Source organism: Budorcas taxicolor, chromosome 18, assembly GCF_023091745.1.
Source record: "Budorcas taxicolor isolate Tak-1 chromosome 18, Takin1.1, whole genome shotgun sequence".
NCBI classification, from domain to species: Eukaryota; Metazoa; Chordata; class Mammalia; order Artiodactyla; family Bovidae; genus Budorcas; species Budorcas taxicolor.
Window position 1 is genome coordinate 63,772,266 of NC_068927.1, and position 24,559 is coordinate 63,796,824.

Here is a 24,559-nt window from a genome sequence, read left to right on the forward strand (position 1 = left end):
CGGAAACCAAAAGTTATATTTAACCACCTCCCTTAGCAACTGTGTCAACGGCTGCTCTTTCACCTGCGCTCCAGCAGTCCGGAGGAGGTGCCTGAAAAGCTGGAGATAAGGTTTCTCAGCTTTCTCAAATCCTTCCCCATTGTCACCCTGACTTTGTAAGACAGCAAGGGACTTCCCACCCTTAGGAGTCTGAGGGCCTGGTCGCAATCCAGGCGTCTCACTTACCGCTCGCTGTCTTCACGTTCAGCCTTTCCCTCGGGAGGAATCCTTCCCGACTTCAAGGCCCTGTTCCAGCGCCACCTGCCGCGTCCAGCACAGCGGGTGCGAAAGACCGGCCTAATTAAAGGACAGACACGTATAATTTGGCAAGCGGGGAGTCAGGGGGCCCTCCTGCTCTGCATGCAGGAAGACAAAATGACTCCTTTCAGCCCGCACTTAATAATGCCAATGATGGCAGAAGTCCCGTGAGAGCGTGAGGGAATAGCTGTACTGGGGAGTTTGATCCGCAGCACCATAAAGAGGGAGGCAAGTTAAGGCTCTGCTGTTGATCAGGAACATCTTGTTTTGTTTCCATGGAGACGGAGGCAGAGGCAGGCAGAGAAGCGGAAGCAGAGAGGTATCCTGCCCCCAAGAATGTCCCTTCAGCTTGCTTACTAGGACAATCAGGAGGGCGCAGTTTGCCACAACCTCCAGTCATGGGGGCAGGTCCACAATATGATAGTTCTCATTATCTTAGACCTAGTTTAATACAAACCTAACTGTTCTCTCTGCTTTTTCATCTTGTCATTTCTTTTTTTTTTTTAACTTCTTATTTTATATTGGGGTATAGCCTGTTAACGATGTGGTGATAGTTTCAGGAGAATGGCAAAGGGACTCAGCCACACATACACACATATCTCTTCTCCCCCAAACTCCCCTTCACTGCCTGCCCCCACCTCCATCTCCATGGAAACAAACCAAGATGTTCCTGATCAACAGCAGGGCCTTAACTTGCCTCCCTCTTTATGGCGCGCTGATCAAACTCCCCAGTATAGCTGCTTCCAGGTGCTCTCATGTGACTTCTGCCAAAACAAGTGCAGGCTGAAAGGAGTCCATCTATCCTCCTGCCATGGCGAGCAGCAGGGGCCCCTGACCCCCTCCCATCCAGGCTCCCACATAACATCAAGCACAGTTCCCCGTGCTCTACAGTAGGACCTCGCTGGATAGCCATTTTAAAATACAGCAGTGTGTACATGTCCAGCCCAAACTCCCCAGGCATCCCTTCTCCCCCCTGAGTTCATTCTCTAAGTCTGGGAGTTTCTTTGTTTTGTAAGTTCACGAGCATCATTTCTTTTTAGATTTCACGTATGTGCGATATTATCAGAGAAGGCAATGGCACCCCACCCCAGTACTCTTGCTTGGAAAATCCCATGGACGGAGGAGCCTGGTGGGCTGCAGTCCACGGGGTCGCTAAGAGTCGGACACGACTGAGCGACTTCACTTTCACTTTTCACTTTCATGCATTGGAGAAGGAAATGGCAACCCCCTCCAGTGTTCTTGCCTGGAGAATCCCAGGGACGGGGGAGCCTGGTGGGCTGCCGTCTGTGGGGTCACACAGAGTCAGACACAACTGAAGTGACTTAGCAGCAGCAGAATATGGGATATTACATGGTATTTCTCCTTCTCTGTCTGACTTACTTCACTCAGTATGATCACCTCTAGGCCCATTTATGTTGCTGCAAATGACATTATTCCATTCTCGCTAATGGCTGAGTAGTCTTCCATCGTATACATGTACCACAGACTCTTTATCCGTTCCTCTGTCAATGGACATGTAGGTTGCTTCCAGGCATTGGCTATTGCAAACAGTGCTGAAACGAACGCTGAGGTGTATGTATCCTTTCAGACCATTTTTTTCTCTGGATGTACTCCCAGGAGTGGGATTGCTGGGTCATATGGTAGCTCTGATTTCAGTTGTTTAAGGAATTTCCATGCTGTTCTCCATAGAGGCTGAACCTATTTACATTCCCACCAGCAGTGTAGGAGAGTTCCCTTCTCTCCACACCCTCTCCAGCATTTATTATTTCTGGGGTAAATCTATTTTTAATTTTTGGAGGAACACACAATACTTTATCTGCAGCAGCTGTAACAGTTTACATTCCTGCTCACAATGCACAAAGCTTCCTCAGCAGTATTTGAGCAAGAAGGAAGCACAGGTGCAGAGAAGTACATGACTTGTTCAAAGACACGGGGGTGTTTGAGGAGCCAAGATCCTAATCAGAGTTTCTTGGCCATTTGAATGCTCGCTCTGAACCAAAATGCTAAACTTGGACTTTGGAGTATCAGGGGTGGAAGCCCCCTGATGGTGTCTTGCGTTCCCTGGGTCAGCCCAGCCCTGCAGAGCAGCGTAGTGAGGGGACACCTCAGGCCCCACAGCAGCAGGAAACAGCGTCCGGTCATTTCTGAGTCAGAATGAAGGTGAGTCCCCCCTCCCCCCAGGCAGGTGGGAGGCCACTCTGGTTTGATGCTTCGACTGAGCTGGGCTTGAGTCTGTCCCTCCCTACAAATTCCATCTCCTTCTGCCCCAAAGCAGAGTCCCTATTCCATTTTCCTCTGCAAGCAATGAAACAGAAAGCTGGGAGATTTCAGGATCCTTGGTGAAGAAATACATGTAGTCTGAGCTCTCTGATCAGCAAGCGCCTAAAAGAGTCACTTCACACATACCAAGGAAGGAAGGAAATCATGATGATAATAATTTCCCTCATTTTATACAGGAAAGAAGGACAGAGACTGCATGTAGTTTGTGCAAAACCAGACAATCAGAACTGGATATGAACCAGCAGAGCTGGTCAATTTCTATTAAAAAATCAGCATTCTTCTCCACTCAAATCACCCTGTAATAAGCGTGTAATTACCAGCGTGCCAGGCACCATTAGAAGCTTTTCATTCACTGGGGGCACAGAGCTTTTCCCTGTAGGCTCTTTGCCCAGTCTAACAAGTTGACAGAAGTCAAATGAACGAGTTTAATTTGCTGCGTATTCGAGTCTGATAAAAACTCTAAGGCCCAAAGACATTCAAGCAATTGAAGCTTATATCTAAGGAGAAGGGGGTCAGGGCCTGGGGGTTCAAAGGGGAGGAAGACAAGTCACAGGATAATGGGAAGAGCAAGTGCTTGGTGAACAAATGTTTGCTGCTCCAGGTCTTTTTGAGATAAAAATTCTCTCTGGGAATAGCTCTCTTCCTGGCATAGGTCCCCTAATCTATACTCTTTTCAGCAGTTGAGAGAGAGGCAAGGAGCTTCTCCTGAGTCTGCTGGGTCTAAATTGCCTTCAGCTCAAAGCAATCCTCATGTCAAAGTGGGACATTTTGGGCAGTCATGTTCCCCTTGCCCTCACTTCTCCTGAAACATATTAAAGGTCTTCTTTACGTTTGACGAAACCAGAGCCCAGAGGCAGAGAACTTGTCTGCTATGTCCATTTACCACCAGCTCCCCATCACTCCATTGCTTCATAGAACTGAACTCCCAGGGCCAAGAGTGGACGGACATTCCCGATGGCCTCGTGTCTTGCTTCCTCAGCAGACCGGAGCCTCCTCAGCTGTGTCTAGGATGCTGCGTCGGTATGTTCACCAGTTCGGTCGGAAGCTGGTCCGCAGGCAGCCACTGGAGCCCCAGGAGAAGTCTGAGAGCCGCAGAGCTCCTCTGAACACCCTCAACCTGGTGATCTTGGGTGTGGGCAAGATCCTGAGAGCTGCCATCTACATCCTGATCGGTAAAACGGTCAAGTACATAACTGGACCAGCGATCGTCATCTGCTTCTTGGTGGCCGCCTTGTTTTCTCTCCTGTCAGGGTTCTGCTATGCCGAGTTATGGGCCCGGGTACCACACTCCGGTTCTGTGTATCTCTACAGCTATGTCACCATGGGTCAGCTGTATGCCTTTATCACTGGCTGGAACCTCATCCTGTCCTTAGTCCTTGGTGAGATAACGGGATAAGGATGGTGTGCGGCTTGAGATTAGGTAACTAGAAGTGAGGATTGGGGTGTTTGCTCATTCATGAGCACTTTGTTATTGACCTTGCAGGGGGAGGTAACAGTGGCAAGAAAACCCCACAGGTTCGTTCCACTCAGCTCTCTCCTTCGTTTCTTAAACAATTGGACCAAGAATCCAGAAAGAAAGGGACCTGTAGGGATTGGGTGAGGGGGAGGCATGGCCCGCGGGCTCATCCCTTCGCCATATTGAAGTCTTTGCTCCGTTGTTGCCTTCACGAGATGTTCTCTTACACCTCAATTTTGAAATTCAACCCTCATCTTCCAGCCCTCCATATCCTATTGCCCGGTTTTCTTTTCTTACATAACATTGATTTCCTCTTCACATAGTAAATAGTTGACCTAAACTGTGAATCATCTGGGTCCTCTCTCCCCATCCCATGGGCAGGGGGAGTGGAAAACATTTTCAGATTAGGTGTTTTGTCTGTTTCCCAAAAATTCATCTCATGGTGCATGTTAGGAGTTCAGTTAATGCCTGTTCCTTCTGCCCCTGCAGGCACCGCCGTTTTGGCCAGGGCTTGGAGCTACATCTTTGACAGCCTCATTGGGAACCACATCTCTCAGGCGTTACAAGGAACTTTCTCTCTGCACATGCCCCACTTCCTGGCCAAGTACCCAGACTTTCTGGCCTTGGCCCTGGTGCTGCTGCTCATGGGTAAGACCGGGCCCGGTGACCAGAGGGGAAGATCGTGGGGTGGAGGGGTGGGAAAGGCCAGGGGGCTGGGGAGCAGAATGGAAGGGGATTAGAACTGAAAAGCAGTGTCTAGGATGCGAGTGACCGTAAGGCAAGTCATCGGCCAATGTCTCCTACCCTTGGCGACACTGACATTTTGGGCTGGATCATTCTTGGTGTGGGGAGATGTCCTGTACATTTTAGGTTTTTTTTAAATATCATTGTCGGGTGTTGAGTAGCACCCCTGGCCTTTATTCACTAAATACAGGTGATTCCCACCCTCCAGACTGTCTCCAGACATTGCCAACAGTCCCCTGGGGAATTATTTCTTAGTGTGAATTATTATAAAGTCATCCCCTTGTGAGAATTATTTACTTAGACTGACATGTTTCTTCCTCTTTACTGAGACCAAAGACGTGTTTTTTATTGAAAGGAAGTTCATATAACATAAACTTATCCATCTATGATTCTTTACCAACTTTACTGAAACACAGTTGACGTACAACATTGATTAAGCTGTGTACAGCGTCAGGGTTTGGTAGACCTGCGTATCGTGAGATAATGGCCACAGTTAGAGATGAACCACCTGAAAGCGCACAAGTCAGGGGCGATTCAGTTTAGTACATTTTCAGTGCTGTATAAGAACCACCTCCATCTAGTTTCAAATATGTTCATCACAACAGAAAAGTCACTGTCCATCTCCCCCATCTCAGTCCCCAGCTAGCCTGGCGACCCCTGGTCTACTTTCCGTGTCTGTGGACTTAGTTACCTAGGATGTCTCATCTTCCATCTTTTCGTCAGGGCTACAGGTGCTGGGAGTTCGTGACGCAGCCCTGTTTAGCAAAGTGTTCACAGGCATCAACATTTTGGTTCAAAGCTTCATCATCCTCTCAGGCTTCATTAAGGGTGACCTGCACAACTGGCAGCTCACGGAACAGGACTACGCATCGAACACGTCTGAATCCAGTGGCACCTCTAGGGTAGGAGGGTATCTTGGACCATTCTGATGCTCGGTGTGGGGGATGGTTTATGCAGAGCTGGGACTCTGGTGGGGACTACCAGATCTGAATTGACAGACTCAATTAATGGTGTGTTGGAGCCCAGAACTCATGATATTAACCAAGGAGCTCAGAGCTGGCTGAACAACCTCCCCCATGTTCTTCCTCATTCCTTCTCTTACCGTAGGTTGGGCCCTCTGGGTTCTGGAGGGTTTGTTCCTTTTGGCTTTGATGGGGCTCTCCACGGAGCAATGCTATGTTTCTACGCATTTGTTGCCTTTGACACCATTGTCTCTAGAGGTAACCTGGGCCCTGTGTGTCCCCATCTGGGGTTTGGCCACAGCCTGGGCTGCCCTTGGGCACAGGTACCACTTGGAGGTTACAGAGGAAAGGGGACTTTGTGCTTTCACCCCAGTGCGTATCCCTGACCCAATACTTCCTCCCAACCTGCAGGCGAAGAAGCCCCAAACCCTCAGTGGTCCATCCCCTTGGGCATCACGTTCTCCATCTTCATCTGCTTTTTGGCCTATTTCAGTGTCTCAGCATCCCTCACCCTCATCCTGCCCTACTACCAGATTCACCCTGACAGCCCCTTATCTCAGACATTTCTGCACGGCGGGTGGATTTCCGCCAGATATGTCCCGAGTGTCGGCATCATTTGTGCTATTACATACAGGTCAGTATCTTGGCTTTCTCCCCGTCTCCTGTCAGATGCCAATCCCATCCCTTGGGATTGAGAAACCAGATGGAAAGGCACCTTACCCCATGCAGACCAGGGAACAGACACCCCGGTCTTCCCTGCTTCTGCACCGTCTCACACACGCTCCCACTTTCTCTTCCAGACTCCACAGTGCCATGTTCCCCATGTCTCAGGTGATCTACGCGATGGCAGAGGATGGGCTTCTTTTCCAGGGACTTGCCCAGGTCCGTGCCCGCACAGGCGCCCCCATCGTGGCCATCATGTCTTCCGGAAACCTCCCAGGTGAATAAACAAAACCCACTCCTTCCTTGATCGACTTTTTTAACGTGGATATTTCCGGTGGTTTCTTGCTCCCTCCTTCCATCTTGATTGTGCCCTCCATTCCAGGGGTCCTGGCTTTGCTTTTCAAGCTCAGTGATCTTGTGGACTTCTTGTCAGTTGTGACCCTGCTTGCTTACACTCTCATGGCATTTTCAGTCCTTGTCCTCAGGTAAGACTCCACTACACCTTGACCGGGGGCCTTGGACTCATGGAAATGAATCACCTTCTGCCTTCATGCTGCTTCCTAAAGGCCTTCTAGATTTAAGCTAAGAAAGTGGTGGCATAGGCTATGTAATGTTGGCTGAGTAGGGGCTGCTGTTAATATTACCTTGTTCAGTCACTACGTCTTCGCCAACTCTTTGCCACCCCATGGACTGCATCACGCCAGGCTTCTCTGTCCTTCACTATCTCCTGGAGCTTGCTCAGATTCATGTCCATCAAGTCAGTGATGCCATCCAATCGTCTCATCCTCTGTTACCCACTTCTCCTCCTGCCCTCAATCTTTCCCAGCATCATGGTCTTTTCCATTGAGTCAGCTCTTCACATCGGGTGGCCAAAGTATTAGAGCTTCAGCTTCAGCATCAGTCCTTCCAGTGAATATTCAGGGTTAATTTCCTTTAGGATTGACTGGTTGGACCTCCTTGCAGTCCAAGTGACTCTCAACAGTCTTCTCCAGCACCACAGTTCAAAAGCATCAGTTCTTCAGCGCTCAGCCTTCTTTATGGTCCACCTATCACATCCATATGCGACTACTGAAAACACCATAGCTTTGACTATATGTACCTTTGTTAGCAAAGTGATGTCTCTGCTTTTTAATATACTGTCGAGGTTTGTCATAGCTATTTTTCCAAGGAGCAAATGTCTTTTAATTTCGTGGCTGCAGTCACTGGCCACATTGATTTTGGAGCCCAAGAAAATGAAATCTGACACTATTTCCACTGTTTCCCCATCTATTTGTCATGAAGTGATGGGACCAGATGCCAGAATCTTGGTTTTTTGAATGTTGAGCTCTAAGCCAACTTTTTCACTCTCCTCTTTCACTTTCATCAGGAAGCCCTTTATCTCCTCTTCACTTTCTGCCATTAAAATAGTATCATCTGCATATCTGAGGTTGTCGATATTTCTCTGGGCAATCTTGATTCCAGCTTGTGATTCATTGAGCCTGTCATTTCTCATGATGTTCTCTGCATAGAAGTTAAATAAGCAGGGTGACAATATACAGCCTTGATGTACTCCTTTCCCAATTTTGAACCAGTCCCTTGTTAATATTGCCTTAATATCTCATATTCAGGTACCAGTCACACTTGAAGGAGAAAACAGGGAAGGAAATTGAGATGGAGCCTGAAGCTGAAGGCAGTCCTTTGGACTCTGTACCTGAAGTAGGAACCTCAAACATCCTGAAAAGTCTGTGGTTCCCTACCAGCACCACCCCCACAGAGAAATCTGGCCAGATTGTCTATGGATGTGCCTTCATGCTTGGTGAGCAGTGGAATTTCTCCTTGGTCATATTCTGATATTGACGGGATGAGTGGGAGTGTTGTATTTCATCAGTTGAGGAGTCTTGGAGATATGATGGCCCTTCATGAGGTGGGCAGGCCTGGGAAGGGATGTGACCCGAGGTCCTGACGTCTGTCTTCTGGGTCCAGCCTGTTCTCCTCCACCTTGACCCTTGCAGTTCTCCTGCTGACCATCCTGAGCCTGGTCCTGGCCCAGTGGCCTAGCCAGGTGTTCTCTGGAGACCCCGTGCTCACAACCATGGCTGTCCTGCTGCTGCTGCTCATCACTGGGGTCATGGCCATCATCTGGAGGCAGCCCCAGGACCCCTCTCCTTTGTATTTTAAGGTAGGTGATCTTGGGAGCTCCTTGGTGGTCCAGTGGTTAGGACTCTGTGCTTTCACTGCCCTGGGCCCAGGCTCAATCCCTGGTCAGGGAACTAAGATCCCACAAGCCATATGACATGCCCCCCCCCAAAAAAAGTAGGTTATTATATGTCCCCAAACTGTCCACCTTGAGTGAATGAAGTCTGCAGGCTTTGAGGTCTGAACACTCTATGCTGGACCAGGGAAGGGAGAGGGCTTGCTAAAGCAGCAGACTCTTCCCTGATCCACGCTCAGTGCTTTACAAACCCCCTCGCAGTAGACACTGAGCGCACAGCCTGGCTAGGACTGTCTTCCTCCCCACTGGGGTAGGGTGTCCCTCTCAGACGTCTGGGCTGTGCTCAGGGATGACCTGACTCTGCCCACAGGTCCCTGCTCTGCCTGTCCTCCCACTGGTCAGCATCTTCGTGAACATTTACTCTATGATGAGGATGACCACTGGGACCTGGGCGCTATTTGGTATCTGGATGGTGGTTGGTAAGTGATTTTCTGGGCTAAAGAGGCTCCTTGAGGGGTTAAACCCAGTCCTCTTCCTACTGCCTCTGCCCTAAACTGTCAGACACCATAACAGGAAGCCTACTGGGCATTTTTAAGTGGGGTGAGCACTTTCTTTCCCTTCTCATTGTCTCATTTCCCTGCTAGGATTTGTCATATACTTTGGGTATGGGACCCAACACGGCTTGGAGAACAACGAGCCACAGCCACCAGCCTCCACTCTTCAGACTTGAGAAAAACATCCCTGGTGCTGAGTCATCTTAGCCACAGGAAACAGATGCTGTTGGAATCCCTCCATGCACTGGAGGGTCTGCTGGTTCAAGGGGCACTGTGAGCCTCAGTGGAGCATGAGGGTGAAATGCATTTGGAGCCACGTATTCATTGCCAGCAGACAAAATGACTTCTTTGTTGTATAAGTTTTAAGTAGACTTTTAAAACCATAACATACACACAGGAAAGTGCATGCTTCATAAGTGTGCAGCAAGATGGATTTTCACAAAGTACCACAGTGTAACCAGCAACCAGAGGAAGAAATAAAATATTAACCTGGCACATGAGAAACAACTCCTTGTACCCATTTCCAGCAAGAACACAGAGGTGGGCACACGAGAAGGAAACACAGGTAACTGTGTATTGTGTCAAGAGTTGCCCTTTAAATATTAGGTCACCAATAAGTTGGAAAGGGCTGCTCTGGTGGCTCAGATGGTAAAGAATCTGCCTGCAATGCAGGAGACCCAGCTTCGATCCCTGGTTTGGGAACATCCCCTGAAGAAGGGCATGGCAACCCACTCCAGTGTTCTTGGCTGGAGAATTCCATGGACAGAGGAGCCTGGCAGGCTATGGTCCATGGGCTTGCAAAGAGTCAGACACTAATGAGCTATTAACACTAATTAACTAACTAATAAGTTGAAAGTAAAAGGAAGGGAACAGATGCATTGTACAGAGTAAAACAAGAAAGCTACGGTAGCTATATTAATATCAAAGTAGATTTTGAGAAAAAGAATAAAAAGAGATAAAGTGGAACATTTAATCAGGATTAAAGAAAATAATCATTTTATCTTTTCCCCAGGTTTACTGAGATTTAGTTTAACACGGTTTAAATGATCATTTTTCTTTACTTTTCTGTGATCACAGACCCTTACAGTCACACAATAGAGTTGATGACAAAAAGTCCTTAATTGGAAAAAAAAGAAAAAGAAAACTCCTGCATTGCCAGAGGTGAGGGAAGGGAGGAGGAAGTAATGGTTTATAGATAAATGGTTACAGTTTGGTAGAACTAAAAGATATAAAGGGACTTTATATATAGATATATAGGACTTCCCTGTGGTGTTAGAGAAGACTCTTGAGAGTCCCTTGGACTGCATGGAGATCCAACCAGTCCATCCAGGAGATCAGTCCCGGGTGTTCATTGGAAGGACTGATGCTGAAGCTGAAACTCCAATACTTTGGCCACCTCATGCGAAGAGCTGACTCATTGGAAAAGACCCTGATGCTGGGAGGGATTGGGGGCAGGAGGAGAAGGGGACGACCGAGGATGAGATGGCTGGATGGCATCACCAACTCGATGGACATGAGTTTGGGTAAACTCTGGGAGTTGGTGATGGACAGGGAGGCCTGGAGTGCTGAGATTCATGGGGTCGCAAAGAGTCGGACACGACTGAGTGACTGAACTGACTGAGGGCTTCCCTGGTGGCTCAGATGGTAAAGCATCTGCCTGTAATGCAGGAGACCTGGGTTCAATCCCTGTGTCGGGAAGATCCCCTGGAGAAGGAAAGGGCAACCCACTCCAGTATTCTTGCCTGGAAAATCCCATGGACAGAGGAGCCTGCTAGGCTACAGTTGTAGCCTGGTAGGCTCACAAAGAGTTGGACACGACTGGGCGACTTTACTTAGGGGCTTCCCTGGAGGTCCAGTGGTTAAAACTCTGTGCTTCCACTGCTGGGGGCACAGGTTTGATCCCTGGTTGGGGAACTAAGATCCCACATGCTACACAATGTGGCCAAAATAAAGTTAAACCAGAAAGATAAAAAGTTGTTGCTGCAGAACAGAATGCGCGAAATCAACCTTATAGACACTGAAGATGTTGGTAATAACGAAATATTGTTTCTGAGAATGCACAGCAACACTAGAGTGAAGGGGGTATGGCAGGCAAGAAACGACAGCAAAGCTATCAGATGAATTAAAAAGTAGATGGAGGAGGATTAGCAGAACTCGTTGCAAGTTCTATTGAAATTACAGGGTTCAGTTCAGTTGCTCAGTCGTGTCCAACTCTGCAACCATGGACCCCAGGCTTCCCTGTCCATCAACAACTCCTGGAACTTGCTCAAACTCATGTCCATCGAGTCAGTGATGCCATCCAGCCATCTCCTCCTCTGTCGTCCCCTTCTCCTCCTGCCTTCAATCTTTCCCAGCATCAGAGTCTTTTCCAATGAGTCAGTTCTTCACATCAGGTGGCCAAAGTCTTGGAGCTTCAGCTTCAGCATCCCCAGGGGCTCAGACAGGAAAGACTCTGCCAGCAATGCAGCAGATCCAGGCTCCCTGAGTTGGGAAGATCCCCCGGAGGAGGAAAGGGCAACCCACTCCAGTATTCTTACCTGGAGAACTCCGTGGACAGTCCAGAGGAGCCTGGTGGGCTACAGTTCATAGACCTGCAAAGAGTTGGACGAAATTATAGGGTTAGGACATGATGAATGGAGACTGGAACTGTTAGGTGAAACTTAGGAGGAACAGGTTGACATCACCTGATTATCATTCCTCCCTTACTGATGTGAGACAACTGGATATCCTGGGCCGTTAATACCCAGTGTGCTGTGATAGCCAATGCAGAACACTGCCCATGAAAGAGACTTGATAAAAGCTGAACCAGAATGTACTCAAGTTTCTAGATCAACGATAGCTCATGGCAGACGTGAGGGATAGATTCAGATTTCAACTGAGAACGCAGTCAGCCAAAACCAGAGTGTGGGGAAAACGGTGCACTCTTTATAACAATTAAATAATATGACCCAAAGTGAAGAGTTAATACAGGCGTACCCTGGAGATATCACTGGTTTGATTCCAGACCACTGCAATAAACAGAATATGGAAATAAAGGGAGTCACATACAAATTTTTTTGGTTTCACAGTGCACATAAAAGTACAAAGTACATAAAAGGCACTGCAGTCTATTCAGTGTACTGGGACATTGTTTTAAAAAACAATTTACATCCCTTCATTTAAAAAGACTTGATTGCTGGGAAGTCCCTGGCAGTCCACTGGTTAGGATTCAGTGCTGTCACAGCCAGGGCCAGGTTCTATTCCCGGTCAGGGAACTAAGATCCCACAAGCTGAACAGCCAAAAACATACTTTATTGCTAAAAATGTTAACCATCATCTGACAACCCAGTGTTACTGTGAAACTTCAATTTGCAAAAAACTGCTGCGTGTGCAGCGCAGAAATAAATGACATACGCCTGTAAGGGTGTATTGTGTATACATGTTAAAATATACGTGTAATTAATACACATAAAATCTGTAACCTATAAAATATTATGTATAAAAATATATTTTTTAAAGTTCATCGTTAATCTGCAATTTGCTATATGTAGGTGTCTTTTCTTTTTCTTGGACAATGGCTTGAATTTTATTCTTGTCCCTATTTCAGCCCCAGCCAGCCAGATAGCTTTCCTGAAAACAACAGAAATTTCAGGGGCTTCCCTGGTGGTGCAGTGGTTAAGACTTCACACTCCCAGTGCAGGGGGCCCATGTTTCATCCCTGGTCAGAGAACCAGATCCCACCTGCTGCAACGAAGATTGCATGCTGAAACTAAACAGCCTGCGTGCTGCAACTCAGACCCCATGCAGCCTATTAAGTTTAAAAATTTAAATTAAAAAAAATACAGAAAATTTAAGTTTTTATATATAACCTGGATAAACAACAATGTCCTATTCTATAGCGCAGAGGACTATATTCAATATCCTATGACAGGACTTCCCTGGTGGCGCAGTGATAAAGAATCTCCTTGCAATGCAGGAGACATGTGTTCGATCCCTGGTGCAGGAAGATCCCACATGCTGCAGGGCAGCTACGCCCCTGGGCCACAACTACGGAGCCTGCGCTCTAGAGCCCGGGAGCTGCAACTACACAGCCCACGTGCTGCAACTGCTGAAGCCACGTGCCCTAGGGCCGGTGCTCCACAACAAGAGAAGCCACCGCAGGGAAAAGCCCAGGCGCCGCCACGAAGAGTAGCCCCCGCTCACTGCAACTAGAGAGAGCTTGGGCAGCAACAAAGACTCAGCGCTGTCAAAAATAAATACGTACATTTTTAAAATATATATCCTATGACAAACCGTACGGGGAAAGAACATTAAGAGAATGTTTTGCTATAGCAGAAATTAACACATTGTAAATCAATTATACTTTCATTTTTAAAAAAAAGAAAAGAAAAATTACAAAATATAATAAAGTCATTCTTTCATGGCTCTGGAGGCCAGAAGTCCAAAGCCAGGGTCGCCGGGCTGAAACCAAGGTGTTGGCGGGACCACACACCCCCCTGGAGCTTCTGGGAGAAAAACTGGTCCTTGGTTTTTCCAGCTGCTGCAAGCTTCTGGCTAGAGGCCGCTTCCTCCATCCTCGCAGCCAGCAGTGCAGCATCTTCCAGTCTGTCTCGGTCCCATTTTCTCAGGTGCCTTGTATTTGCATTTCCTGCCTCTCACACCCCTTGGTGTCTGTACGTACTGTCTGCATTCCAGCCTCCTCTTCTTATGAGGACCTATTCATCGTGGGTTAGTACCACCGTGAAAATCACAAAATCTTGTAGGTGGGTGTCTCCAGGTAAGTTACGAAGGATTTTTCAAAATGATTATTATTGGTCTGGATTGATTGGGGGATAAAAGAGTTGCGAAAGCAGGAGACGGAGCACATCATGAACCTGTTATTCCACCGGAATTCCTAAAATGGGTGGTTGCCACAGGTAGCCAGGGGTCAGCGAATGTTGGTGAGCAGGGCAACAAGGTGAAGTAGGCGTCTGGGGAGGTGATTAAGCATCTGCTGTCTTCCCAGGGACAATGATGCAAATGGAAAGGAATTGATTTCTTACCTCTGTTTTCTTCCCCAGTACCTCCAGAGGGTTCCCCGTGGCTCACGCCTCAGGGACCCAGAAAACTTTGAAAACTTCTAATTATCCCTAAGGGACTGATGAACTCAATTTCCTTCAAACTCTACTCAAGGGAATGCGCGTAGGGCTAAAGTTGTGGGGAGAGTTGCCTTTTTCCCACCCTTGTCGCTTTTCCCCCCAAGAATGGAATATGGGGACTTCCCTGGTGGTCAAGAGGCTAAGACTCTGTGGATCCCAGTGCAGGAGGCCCGGGTTCAACCCCTGATCAGGGAACTAGATCCTACATGCCACAGCGAAAGTTCTCCCATGCCGTACCTAGGACCTGGCAAAAAGAATGGAATGTGACCAGTCTCCATAATTTAATTTTCTATTCTCCCACTTGTTTTTCAGTAGAATGATGAGTCCAAAATAAACAAATAAACGAACAAAATCACTGGACCTAGGGAATTGGTGTTTGTTTATTCCTCTTGCATGTCCAAATTTTAGCTCTGTAATAATCACCAGAGTGAGAGTCTGTGGATAGCATTAAAATCCCCTAGAGTGAGTGTGCATAAATTTTCAGCCACCAAGCTACATCTCTTTTTTTCTAAAAATATCTCAATCAAGGGAATGCGTATAGGGGCTAAAGGACTTACTTGGTGAAAAAAAAAAATTTAAGTGATTAGTCAGTGGTAGAACTGCCCTGGCATCCAGTGGTTAGGGCTTCACACTTAATGCGGAGGGCTCGGGTTCAACACTTGGTCAGGGAACTAAGATCCCACATGCCGTAAGGCATGGCCAAACAACTGAAAATGTCTTTTAAAAAGGACTTCCTTGGTGATCCAGTAGTTAAGACCCTGGTCAGGGAAATTCCACTTGCCATGCCGTACAGCAAAATATGTATATGTGTGTGAAAGTATGCTAGTCATTTAGTCGTGTCCAACTGTTTGCAACCCTATGAACTGCAGCCCACCAGGCTCTATCCATGGAATTCTCCAGGTGAGAATACTGGAGTGGGTTGCCATTCTCTTCTCCAGATCTTTCCCACCGAGGGATCAAACCTGGGTCTCCTGCATTGCAGGCAAATTCTTTACTGTCTGAGTCACCAGGGAAGCCCTATACATATACATATAAAATCTCAATCAATCGTCATTTGGGGGAGTTGATTCTTACCAATATATTACAGAGACTGAGGGCAGTCCTCTACCTATTTGCTTCCTGAAAATGTTCTATCTTAGGTGGGTACATGGCTATTTAGAATAAAGACTACATTTCCCAGCACCCTTTGCAGGTGGGTATGGCCACTGGAACAGGCTCTAGCCAATCAGGTGTGGGCTGCAGTGTCTTGCCTGCTTCAAGTTCATCCCTTAAAAAGAAAGCTTCTTCCCTTATTCCTATGTCTTCCACTTTCCTGATTGGAATATGGTCATATTTGGTGAGCCATCCTGAATCACACTGCCCACATTCTCTTCTTCACCTCCCGTTTAGAACTCACTCTATGGTGTCTGGTAAGAAATCAAAAGTGTAAGCCTAAGGGAAAATATTCAAGAGTTTGAAATGGACTGAAAATATGACTGAGTGTCTTCAGTGAAAACAAGCACATCCATTTGGCTTATTTGATCCTTTGGGATGTCTGGGACTTTCTAAATCTTTGAGCTATTTCCACCCTTTCTTTGTATTTATTTATTTACTGTTGATTGTGTTGGGTCAGGTCTTACTTGCCCAGTGGCCCGTGGGATCTTAGTTCCCTGACCAGGGATCAAACCTGCTCCCCCTGCGTTGGAAGGCTTGTTCTTCACCACTGGACTACCAGGGAAGTCCCACACTTTATCTATCCATCTACAAAGGACATTTCAGTTGCTTCCATGTCTTTATGGCCACTCATACTTGAACCTCATATTTACATGCGTTGAGTAACAACATGCATCCCAGTTTTAGAAATGCTGAAGTTGAAAAAAATTATGCCTGCAGAAAAATTTTCCATCCAGTTAGTGTTAGGAAAAATTTAACGATTCAAAGTGAGTACTTAAGATTCAGGATCAGTGCTAGCCCTCCTGATAACTCTGTAATGTCTCAAACCTGAAGGTACTCAGATTTGATGAAACACGAGGGAAGTTAGGAGTCAGCTTTTATATAAGAGCAGATAGAGGCTTTAGTTACCTAGCGAATATTACCTGCAAATCAGAAAGAATTTTACCTAATTGCCTAACAGTCGATTAGGGAAAGAGAAATTTATTTAATTTTGAGATTTCTAGGATGGGGGTAATCAAATTTTGAATTATTTTCCACGGGGACTATGAAGACTGCCCGTTTTAATTTTATACAGGGACCTCTGACCTCAGGGCACCGAGCCAGGACAGGCCCGAGACTGCAGAGGAGTTCTGTCACCACGAGAGGGCGCTCCGACACAACAGGTGCGGACACAGCCAGGCTTGCATCATGAGGAAGGGAAATTAACCAGGTGTTTCCTGTAATTTTTTTTAACTGAAGTATAGTTGATTTACAAGGCGTCCCTGGTGGCCTTTTTTTGAGTTTTATAGTGGGACCTGTGGCCGCTGTCTCAGGACGCCGAGCCAGGCCTGGCCTGAGACGGCAGAGAACTCCTGTCGCCACCAGAGGGCGCGCCAACACTACAGATGTCAGCAAAGCCAGCCTTAGGCCAAGAGGAGGGGAAACTAACGCCTGTTGCCAATATACTTCCTTTTTTAACTGAAATATAGTTGATACCCAATACTGAGGCCTGGCGTGCTGCGATTCATGGGGTCGCAAAGAGTCGGACACGACTGAGCGACTGAACTGAACTGAACTGAACTGAATACTGTGGTATTTCAGGTGACAGCAGGTTAATTCACATTTACGTGTTTACATATATGTATTCTTTCATATTTTCTTCTTTTTAATTATAGGATTATTAAAAGATATTAAACACAGGCCACTGTGCTATACAGGAAACTCTTCACCTCCATGTTATGTACAGTAGTGTGTATCTGCTAATCCCAGATTCCTAATTTGTCCCTCCCTCCATTTCCACCTTTGGTAACCATATGTTGTTTTCTGTGTTTGTGACTCTGTTTTGTACAGAGATTATTTGCATTATTTTCTAGATCACACATATACGTGATACCAATATAATATTTGTCTTTCCATTTCTGCCTTACTTCACTTACTATGAAAATCTCTAGGTCCATCCACGTTGCTGCGGATGGCAATGTTTTGTTCTTTTCAGTGGCTGAGGACTATTCCACTGGACATATATACCACACTTATCTGTTCATCCGTGAAGGACATTTCAGTTGCTTCCATGTCTTTATGGCCACTTCTTGAACCCCAATAGTAAGATGCCTTCTGTGACAACATGCAACCCAATTTCGGAAACGCTAAAGTTGAGAAAGATTGCGCATGTAGACTAACTGCCCATCCAGCTAGTTTTAGGAGAAATTCTACTTTTCAAAGTGAGTACTTTAGAGCCTTCCTGTTCAAAGTGAGTACTTAAGAGCCTTGGGACCCGTGCTAGCCCTCCTGGTAACCCACTAACGCCCCACACCTGAAAGTACTCAAGAGATCTGATGAAACACGAGGGAATCTAAGAGTCAGCTTTTGCATATGAGCAGTGGAGGGTTAACTTACCTAGTTAAAGTACCTGCAAGTCCGAAAGAATTGTATCTTCGTTGCCCAGTTCTCGATTAAGCAAGGGAATTTTTTTTCAATTTGGAGCTTCCATAGATGGTGCTAATAAAATTTTTAATTATTTTCCACGGGGACTATGAAGACTGCCCCTGTTTTAATTTTATACAGGGACCTCTGACTTGTCTCAGGGCACCGAGCCAGGACAGGCTCGAGACTGCAGAGGACTTCTATCACCACGGGAGGGCGCTCCGACACAACAGGCGCGGACACAGCCCGGCTTGCGCCCTGAGGAAGGGAAATTAACCAGGTGCTTCCTGTAATTTTTTTTAATTGAAGTATAGTTGATTTATAGGGCTTCCCTGGCGGCTCAGCTGGTAAAGAATCCGCCTGCAATGTGGGAGACCTGGGTTTAATCCCTGGGTTGGGAAGATCCCCTGGAGGAGGGAAAGGCTACCCATTCCAGTATTCTGGCCTGGAGAATTCCAAGGACTGTATAGTCCATGGGGTTGCAAAGAGTCGGACACGACTGAGAGACTGAGCGACTGAGCTGATTTACAACATTATGTTAGTTTCTGGTATTCAGCAAAGTGATTCCAATATAAATATACCTATTCCTTTCTTCTGTTCTTTTTTCATTATAGGTTACTGTTATGCTATATAGTAAATCCCAATTTTATATATATATATATGACTGTATCTGTTAATCCCAAACAATGATTTTCTCCCTTCATCTGTGTTTGTGACTCTGTTTTGTACAGAGATTCGCATTATTTTTTAGATCACACATATATGTGATACCAATATAATATTTATCTTTCCATTTCTGCCTTACTTCGCTTTCTGTGAGAAAAATCTCAAGGTCCAACCATGTTGCTGCAAATGACAATCGTTCTTTTTAGTGGCTGAGGACTATTCCACTGGACATACATACCACACTTATCTGTTCATCCATGAAGGACATTTCAGTTGCTTCCATGTCTTTATGGCCACTTCTTGAACCCCAGTAGTAAGATGCCTTCTGTGACAACATGCAACCCAATTTTGGAAACGCTGAAGTTGAGAAAGAATGCTCATGTAGACAAACTGCCCATCCAGCTAGTTTTAGGAGAAATTCTACTGTTCAAAGTGAGTACTTATGAGCCTTGGGACCCGTGCTAGCCCTCCTGATACCCCTCTAACGCCCCCACACCTGAAAGTACTCAAAAGAGTTGATGAAACACGAGGGAATCTAAGCTTCAGCTTTTGCATATGAGCAGAGGAGGGTTGTTACCTAGTTAAAAGTACCGGCAAGTCTGAAAGAATTGTATCATCATTGCCCAGCAGCTGATTGAGACAAGAGAAATTTTTTTCAATTTGGATCTTCCATGGATGGTGGTAATCGTATTTTGAATGATTTTCCAAGGGGACTATGAAGAGTGCCTCTGTAAAATTTTAATTTTATAGGGGGACCTCAGTCTCCGGGCGCCAAGCCAGGACTCGTGGCAAACGGCAGAGGATTGTTAGACCACCAGAGGGCGCTCCGGCACCGCAGGAGCGGGAACAGCCAGTCTTGCGGCCGAAGTGAAACCGATCAAGTGTTGCCAGTAATCAGACGGTAAAGCGTCTGACTGCGACGCGGGAGACCCGCGTTCAGTCCTGGGTTGGGAAGCTCTCCTGGAGAAGGAAATGGCAACCCATTCCAGTACTCTTGCCTGGAAAATCCCATGGACGAAGGAGCCTGGTAGGCTACAGTCCACGGGGTCGCAAAGAGTCGGACACGACTGAGCGACTTCACTTTTCACTTTCTGAGTCAAGCTGAGTGAGAGCAAATAGAAACAATCTGAACGGACAGTGGCTTTTCCCCGCCAGGCAGCAGAGTAGAGAAGTTCGGATATCTTAGTAACACATTGAGAAATACAAGTGTAACGACTGCATTATTCTCTTAGCAGAAGGGAGAAAAAAAAAAAAAAAAACCCTCTGAATTGCGAAAACCCAGCCATAACCAGTTAGAGGGTAAAGCAAGTTCACAGTTCACAGGGTCGGGTGTTAGTTTGGAAATTAAGATGGTCACGTGTCTAAGATCCTCCGCGGGAATTCTATACCCATTAGCCAGGTTTTTGTGTAGCGTTTTCAATGCTGATGAATACAATGTGTAAATTAAAGGCAAGGCAAGCAAATAGCGTCTTAGTTTGGAAGGAGGGAGGGGGAAACAGAAACACCAGCTAAAAAGGGTCCATTCTTCTTTTACAAAACCATACTCACAGAAAACTAGGACCACAGCCTTGTCTAACTCAATGAAACTGAGCCATGCCCGCGGGGCAACCCAAGACGGGCGGGTCATGGTGGAGAGGTCTGACAGAATGTGGTCCACTGGAGAAGGGAATGGCAAACCACTTCAGTATTCTTGCCTTGAGAACCCCATGAACTGTATGAAAAGGCAAAATGATAGGATACTGAAAGAGGAACTCCCAGGTCAGTAGGTGCCCCATATGCTACTGGAGATCAGTGGAGAAATAACTCCAGAAAGAATGAAGGGAAGGAGCCAAAGCAAAACAAATACCCAGCTGTGGATGTGACTGGTGATAGAAGCAAGGTCCGATGCTGTAAAGAGCAGTATTGCATAGGAACCTGGAATGTCAGGTCCATGAATCAAGGCAAATTGGAAGTGGTCAAACAAGAGATGGCAAGGGTGAACGTTGACATTCTAGGAATCAGCAAACTAGAATGGACTGGAATGGGTGAATTTAACTCAGATGACCATTGTATCTACTACTGCGGGCAGGAATCCCTCAGAAGAAATGGAGTAGCCGTCATGGTCAACAAAAGAGTCTGAAATGCAGTACTTGGATGCAATCTCAAAAACGACAGAATGATCTCTGTTCATCTCCAAGGCAAACCATTCAATATCACAGTGATCCAAGTCTATGCCCCAACCAGTAACGCTGAAGAAGCTGAAGTTGAACGGTTCTATGAAGACCTACAAGACCTTTTAGAACTAACACCCAAAACAGATGTCCTTTTCATTATAGGGGACTGGAATGCAAAACTAGGAAGTCAAGAAACACCTGGAGTAACAGGCAAATTTGGCCTTGGAGTGCAGAAAGAAGCAGGGCAGAGACTAATAGAGTTTTGCCAATAAAATGCACTGGTCATAGCAAACACCCTCTTCCAACAACACAAGAGAAGACTCTACACATGGACATCACCAGATGGTCAACACCGAAATCAGACTGATTATATTCTTTGCAGCCAAAGATGGAGAAGCTCTATACAGTCAACAAAAACAAGACCAGGAGCTGACTGTGGCTCAGATCATGAGCTCCTTATTGCCAAATTCAGACTCAAATTGAAGAAAGCAGGGAAAACTGCTAGACCATTCACGTATGACCTAAATCAAATCCCTTATGATTATACAGTGGAAGTGAGAAATAGATTTAAGGGCCTAGATCTGATAGATAGAATGCCTGATGAACTATGGAATGAGGTTCGTGACATTGTACAGGAGACAGGGATCAAGACCATCCCCATGGAAAAGAAATGCAAAAAAGCAAAACGGCTGTCTGGGGAGGCCTTACAAATAGCTGTGAAAAGAAGAGAAGCAAAAAGCAAAGGAGAAAAGGAAAGATATAAGCATCTGAATGCAGAGTTCCAAAGAATAGCAAGAAGAGATAAGAAAGGATTCTTCAGTGATCAATGCAAAGAAATAGAGGAAAACAACAGAATGGGAAAGACTAGAGATCTCTTCAAGAAAATTAGAGATACCAAGGGAACATTTCATGCAAAGATGGGCTCGATAAAGAACAGAAATGGTATGGACCTAACAGAAGCAGAAGATATTATGAAGAGGTGGCAAGAATACACAGAAGAACTGTACAAAAAAAGATCTTCATGACCCGAATACTCACGATGGTGTGATCACTCATCTAGAGCCAGACATCCTGAAATGTGAAGTCAAGTGGGCCTTAGAAAGCATCACTACGAACAAAGCTAGTGGAGGTGATGGAATTCCAGTTGAGCTGTTTCAAATCCTGGAAGATGATGCTGTGAAAGTGCTGCACTCAATATGCCAGCAAATTTCGAAAACTCAGCAGTGGCCACAGGACTGGAAAAGGTCAGTTTTCATTCCAATTCCAAAAAAAGGCAATGCCAAAGAATGCTCAAACTACCGCACAATTGCACTCATCTCACATGCTAGGAAAGTAATGCTCAAAATTCTCCAAGCCAGGCTTCAGTAATTACGTGAACCATGAACTTCCTGATGTTCAAGCTGGTTTTAGAAAAGGCAGAGGAACCAGAGATCAAATTGCCAACATCCGCTGGATCATGGAAAAAGCAAGAGAGTTCCAGAAAAACATCTATTTCTGCTTTATTGACTATGCCAAAGTCTTTGACTGTGTGGATCACAATAAACTGTGGAAAATTCTGAAAGAGATGGGACTACCAGACCACCTGACCTGCCTCTTGAGAAATCTGTATGCAGGCCAGGAAGCAACAGTTAGAACCGGACATGGAACAACAGACTGGTTCCAAATAGGAAAAGTAGTACGTCAAGGCTGTATATTGTCACCCTGCTTATTTAACTTAAATGCAGAGTACATCATGAGAAATGCTGGACTGGAAAAAACACAAGCTGGAATCAAGATTGCCAGGAGAAATATCAATAACCTCAGATATGCAGATGACACAACCCTTATGGCAGAAAGTGAAGAGGAACTAAGAAGCCTCTTGATGAAAGTGAAAGAGGAGAGTGAAAAAGTTGGCTTAAAGCTCAACATTCAGAAAACGAAGATCATGGCATCTGGTCCCATCACTTCATGGGAAATAGATGGGGAAACAGTGTCAGACTTTATTTTTTGGGGCTCCAAAATCACTGCAGATGGTGACTGCAGCCATGAAATTAAAAGATGCTTACTCCTTGAAAGAAAAGTTATGACCAACCTAGATAGCATATTCCAAAGCAGAGACATTACTTTGCCAACAAAGGTCCGTCTAGTCAAGGCTATGGTTTTTCTTGTGGTCATGTATGGATGTGAGAGTTGGACTGTGAAGAAGGCTGAGTGCCGAAGAATTGATGCTTTTGAACTGTGGTGTTGGAGAAGACTCTTGAGAGTCCCTTGGACTGCAAGGAGATCCAACCAGTCCATTCTGAAGGAGATCAACCCTGGGATTTCTTGGAAGGAAAGATGCTGAAGCTGAAGCTCCAGTACTTTGGCCACCTCATGTGAAGAGTTGACTCACTGGAAAAGACTCTGATGCTGGGAGGGATTGGGGGCAGGAGGAGAAGGGGACGACAGAGGATGAGATGGCTGGATGGCATCACGGACTTGATGGACGTGGGTCTGAGTGAACTCCGGGAGTTGGTGATGGACAGGGAGGCCTGGCGTGCTGCGATTCATGGGGTCGCAAAGAGTCGGACACGACTGAGCGACTGAACTGCACTGAACCAACTGAACTTCTTTTACGAGCTCACGGCCGGATCAAACAGCTCACTGTGCTACCTGGAGATCACCACCCCGGTGTGTGAGCCGGGGGCGGGGTTTCCTCAGACAATCCCGATGGGAGTCCGTTAGGAAGAAGAGTCAGAGCTTTGCATCCCGCTAGGAGACAAAACGGATTGTGGCAGTGTCGCCACCAACCTGACCACAGCATCCTCTTCTATTCCAGCTCACCGTGTTAGCGCCTGTGCCTGCAAGAATGCCTTAAAAACTGTGGCTAGGCTTAGGACCTTTGCAAATGCAGGTGCTGAGTCACTTAAAACTGAATTCCTTTCACCTGTCGGCTCTACGGTGTGTTGCTGCCCAGTCGCTCCGTCGTGTCCGACTCTCTGCGGCCGCACGGACTGCAGCGCGCCAGGCCTCCCTGTCCATCACCAGCTCCCGGAGCTTGCTCAAACTCATGTCCATCGAGTCGGTGGTGCCATCCAACCATCTCATCCTCTGTCGTCCCCTTCTCCTCCCACCTTCAATCTTTCCCAGCATCAGGGTCTTTTCCAATGACTCACCTCTTCGCATCAGGGGGCCAAAGTATTAGAACTCCATGGTACTCGGAACAATCTCAAGGCAGGTGAGCGAGATCTCATTAGATTTTCACAAAATAGAAAATGTGTTTTTCTGTGGTATATAGCAATGAAGATAGCGGGCATTCTTGTTTCGTCCTTGATTTAAATTTAGACTCTAGTGTTGTTTGTATTACAGCCTCTGATATTTGCTCGTTGGGATCCTGAATTGGAGGTTATCTATCAGTATTTTAAAGAACTATCACTTCCTATTTGGTTATGTGTTAAAATGAATAAATACTAAATTGTGTCAAGCGTATCCGGGAATGATGATGTGATTTTTTTTTTTTCTTAGCTCTGTTAAGATGATAAGTTTCATTCATGATTTCCTCATTTTGGCCATCTCTGCATTCCTAGGATAAACCCCAGTTGGTCAAGATCTTTTTTTTTTTTAACTTTTGGCTGCTCCACATGACATGTGAGATCTTAGTTCCTCAGCCAAGGATCAAACCCACAGATTTTTGGCCACTCCATGAGGCGTATGAAGTTTTTTTAATACACTGATAAATATCATACAATTTTTAGGCACTCCCTCCTGAAACACAGTACTGTGGTAAAAAATGTGATGCTAACCTGATTTCCTTTCCCTTCTAAATTAACTCAGTCTGTTGCTCGGATGTGCAAATAATTATTTTCCCCTACAAACACAAATGAGTAGTTTTCCTAGACTGTGTATTACTGACGAGTCTTCTTGGCCAATTTCCTCCTTACGTACTTGGCTCTTCAATTTCAA

The 24,559-nt window shown here is 46.1% G+C and overlaps 1 protein-coding gene across 1 annotated transcript; it reads left to right on the plus strand.

Annotated features, from left to right (window-relative positions):
• The first annotated feature begins 3,574 nt into the window (after positions 1 to 3,574).
• On the plus strand, positions 3,575 to 9,323 carry LOC128063004 (cationic amino acid transporter 3-like). Its single transcript, XM_052655530.1, has 11 exons — positions 3,575 to 3,956; positions 4,523 to 4,681; positions 5,501 to 5,687; positions 5,885 to 5,997; positions 6,151 to 6,373; positions 6,540 to 6,679; positions 6,785 to 6,887; positions 8,010 to 8,197; positions 8,394 to 8,560; positions 8,964 to 9,072; positions 9,238 to 9,323. The coding sequence occupies exons 1-11, from the start codon at positions 3,587 to 3,589 to the stop codon at positions 9,321 to 9,323; spliced, it is 1,845 nt and encodes a 614-aa protein (XP_052511490.1). The 5' UTR covers positions 3,575 to 3,586.
• Positions 9,324 to 24,559: the final 15,236 nt, after the last annotated feature.

Coding starts and splice junctions, on each gene's coding strand:
- LOC128063004 (XM_052655530.1), top strand. CDS start 3,587: ATGCTGCGTCGGTATGTTCACCAGTTCGGTCGGAAGCTGGTCCGCAGG. Junction 6,680..6,784: donor GTCTTCCGGAAACCTCCCAG/GTGAATAAACAA, acceptor CCTCCATTCCAG/GGGTCCTGGCTTTGCTTTTC. Junction 8,561..8,963: donor CCTCTCCTTTGTATTTTAAG/GTAGGTGATCTT, acceptor CTCTGCCCACAG/GTCCCTGCTCTGCCTGTCCT.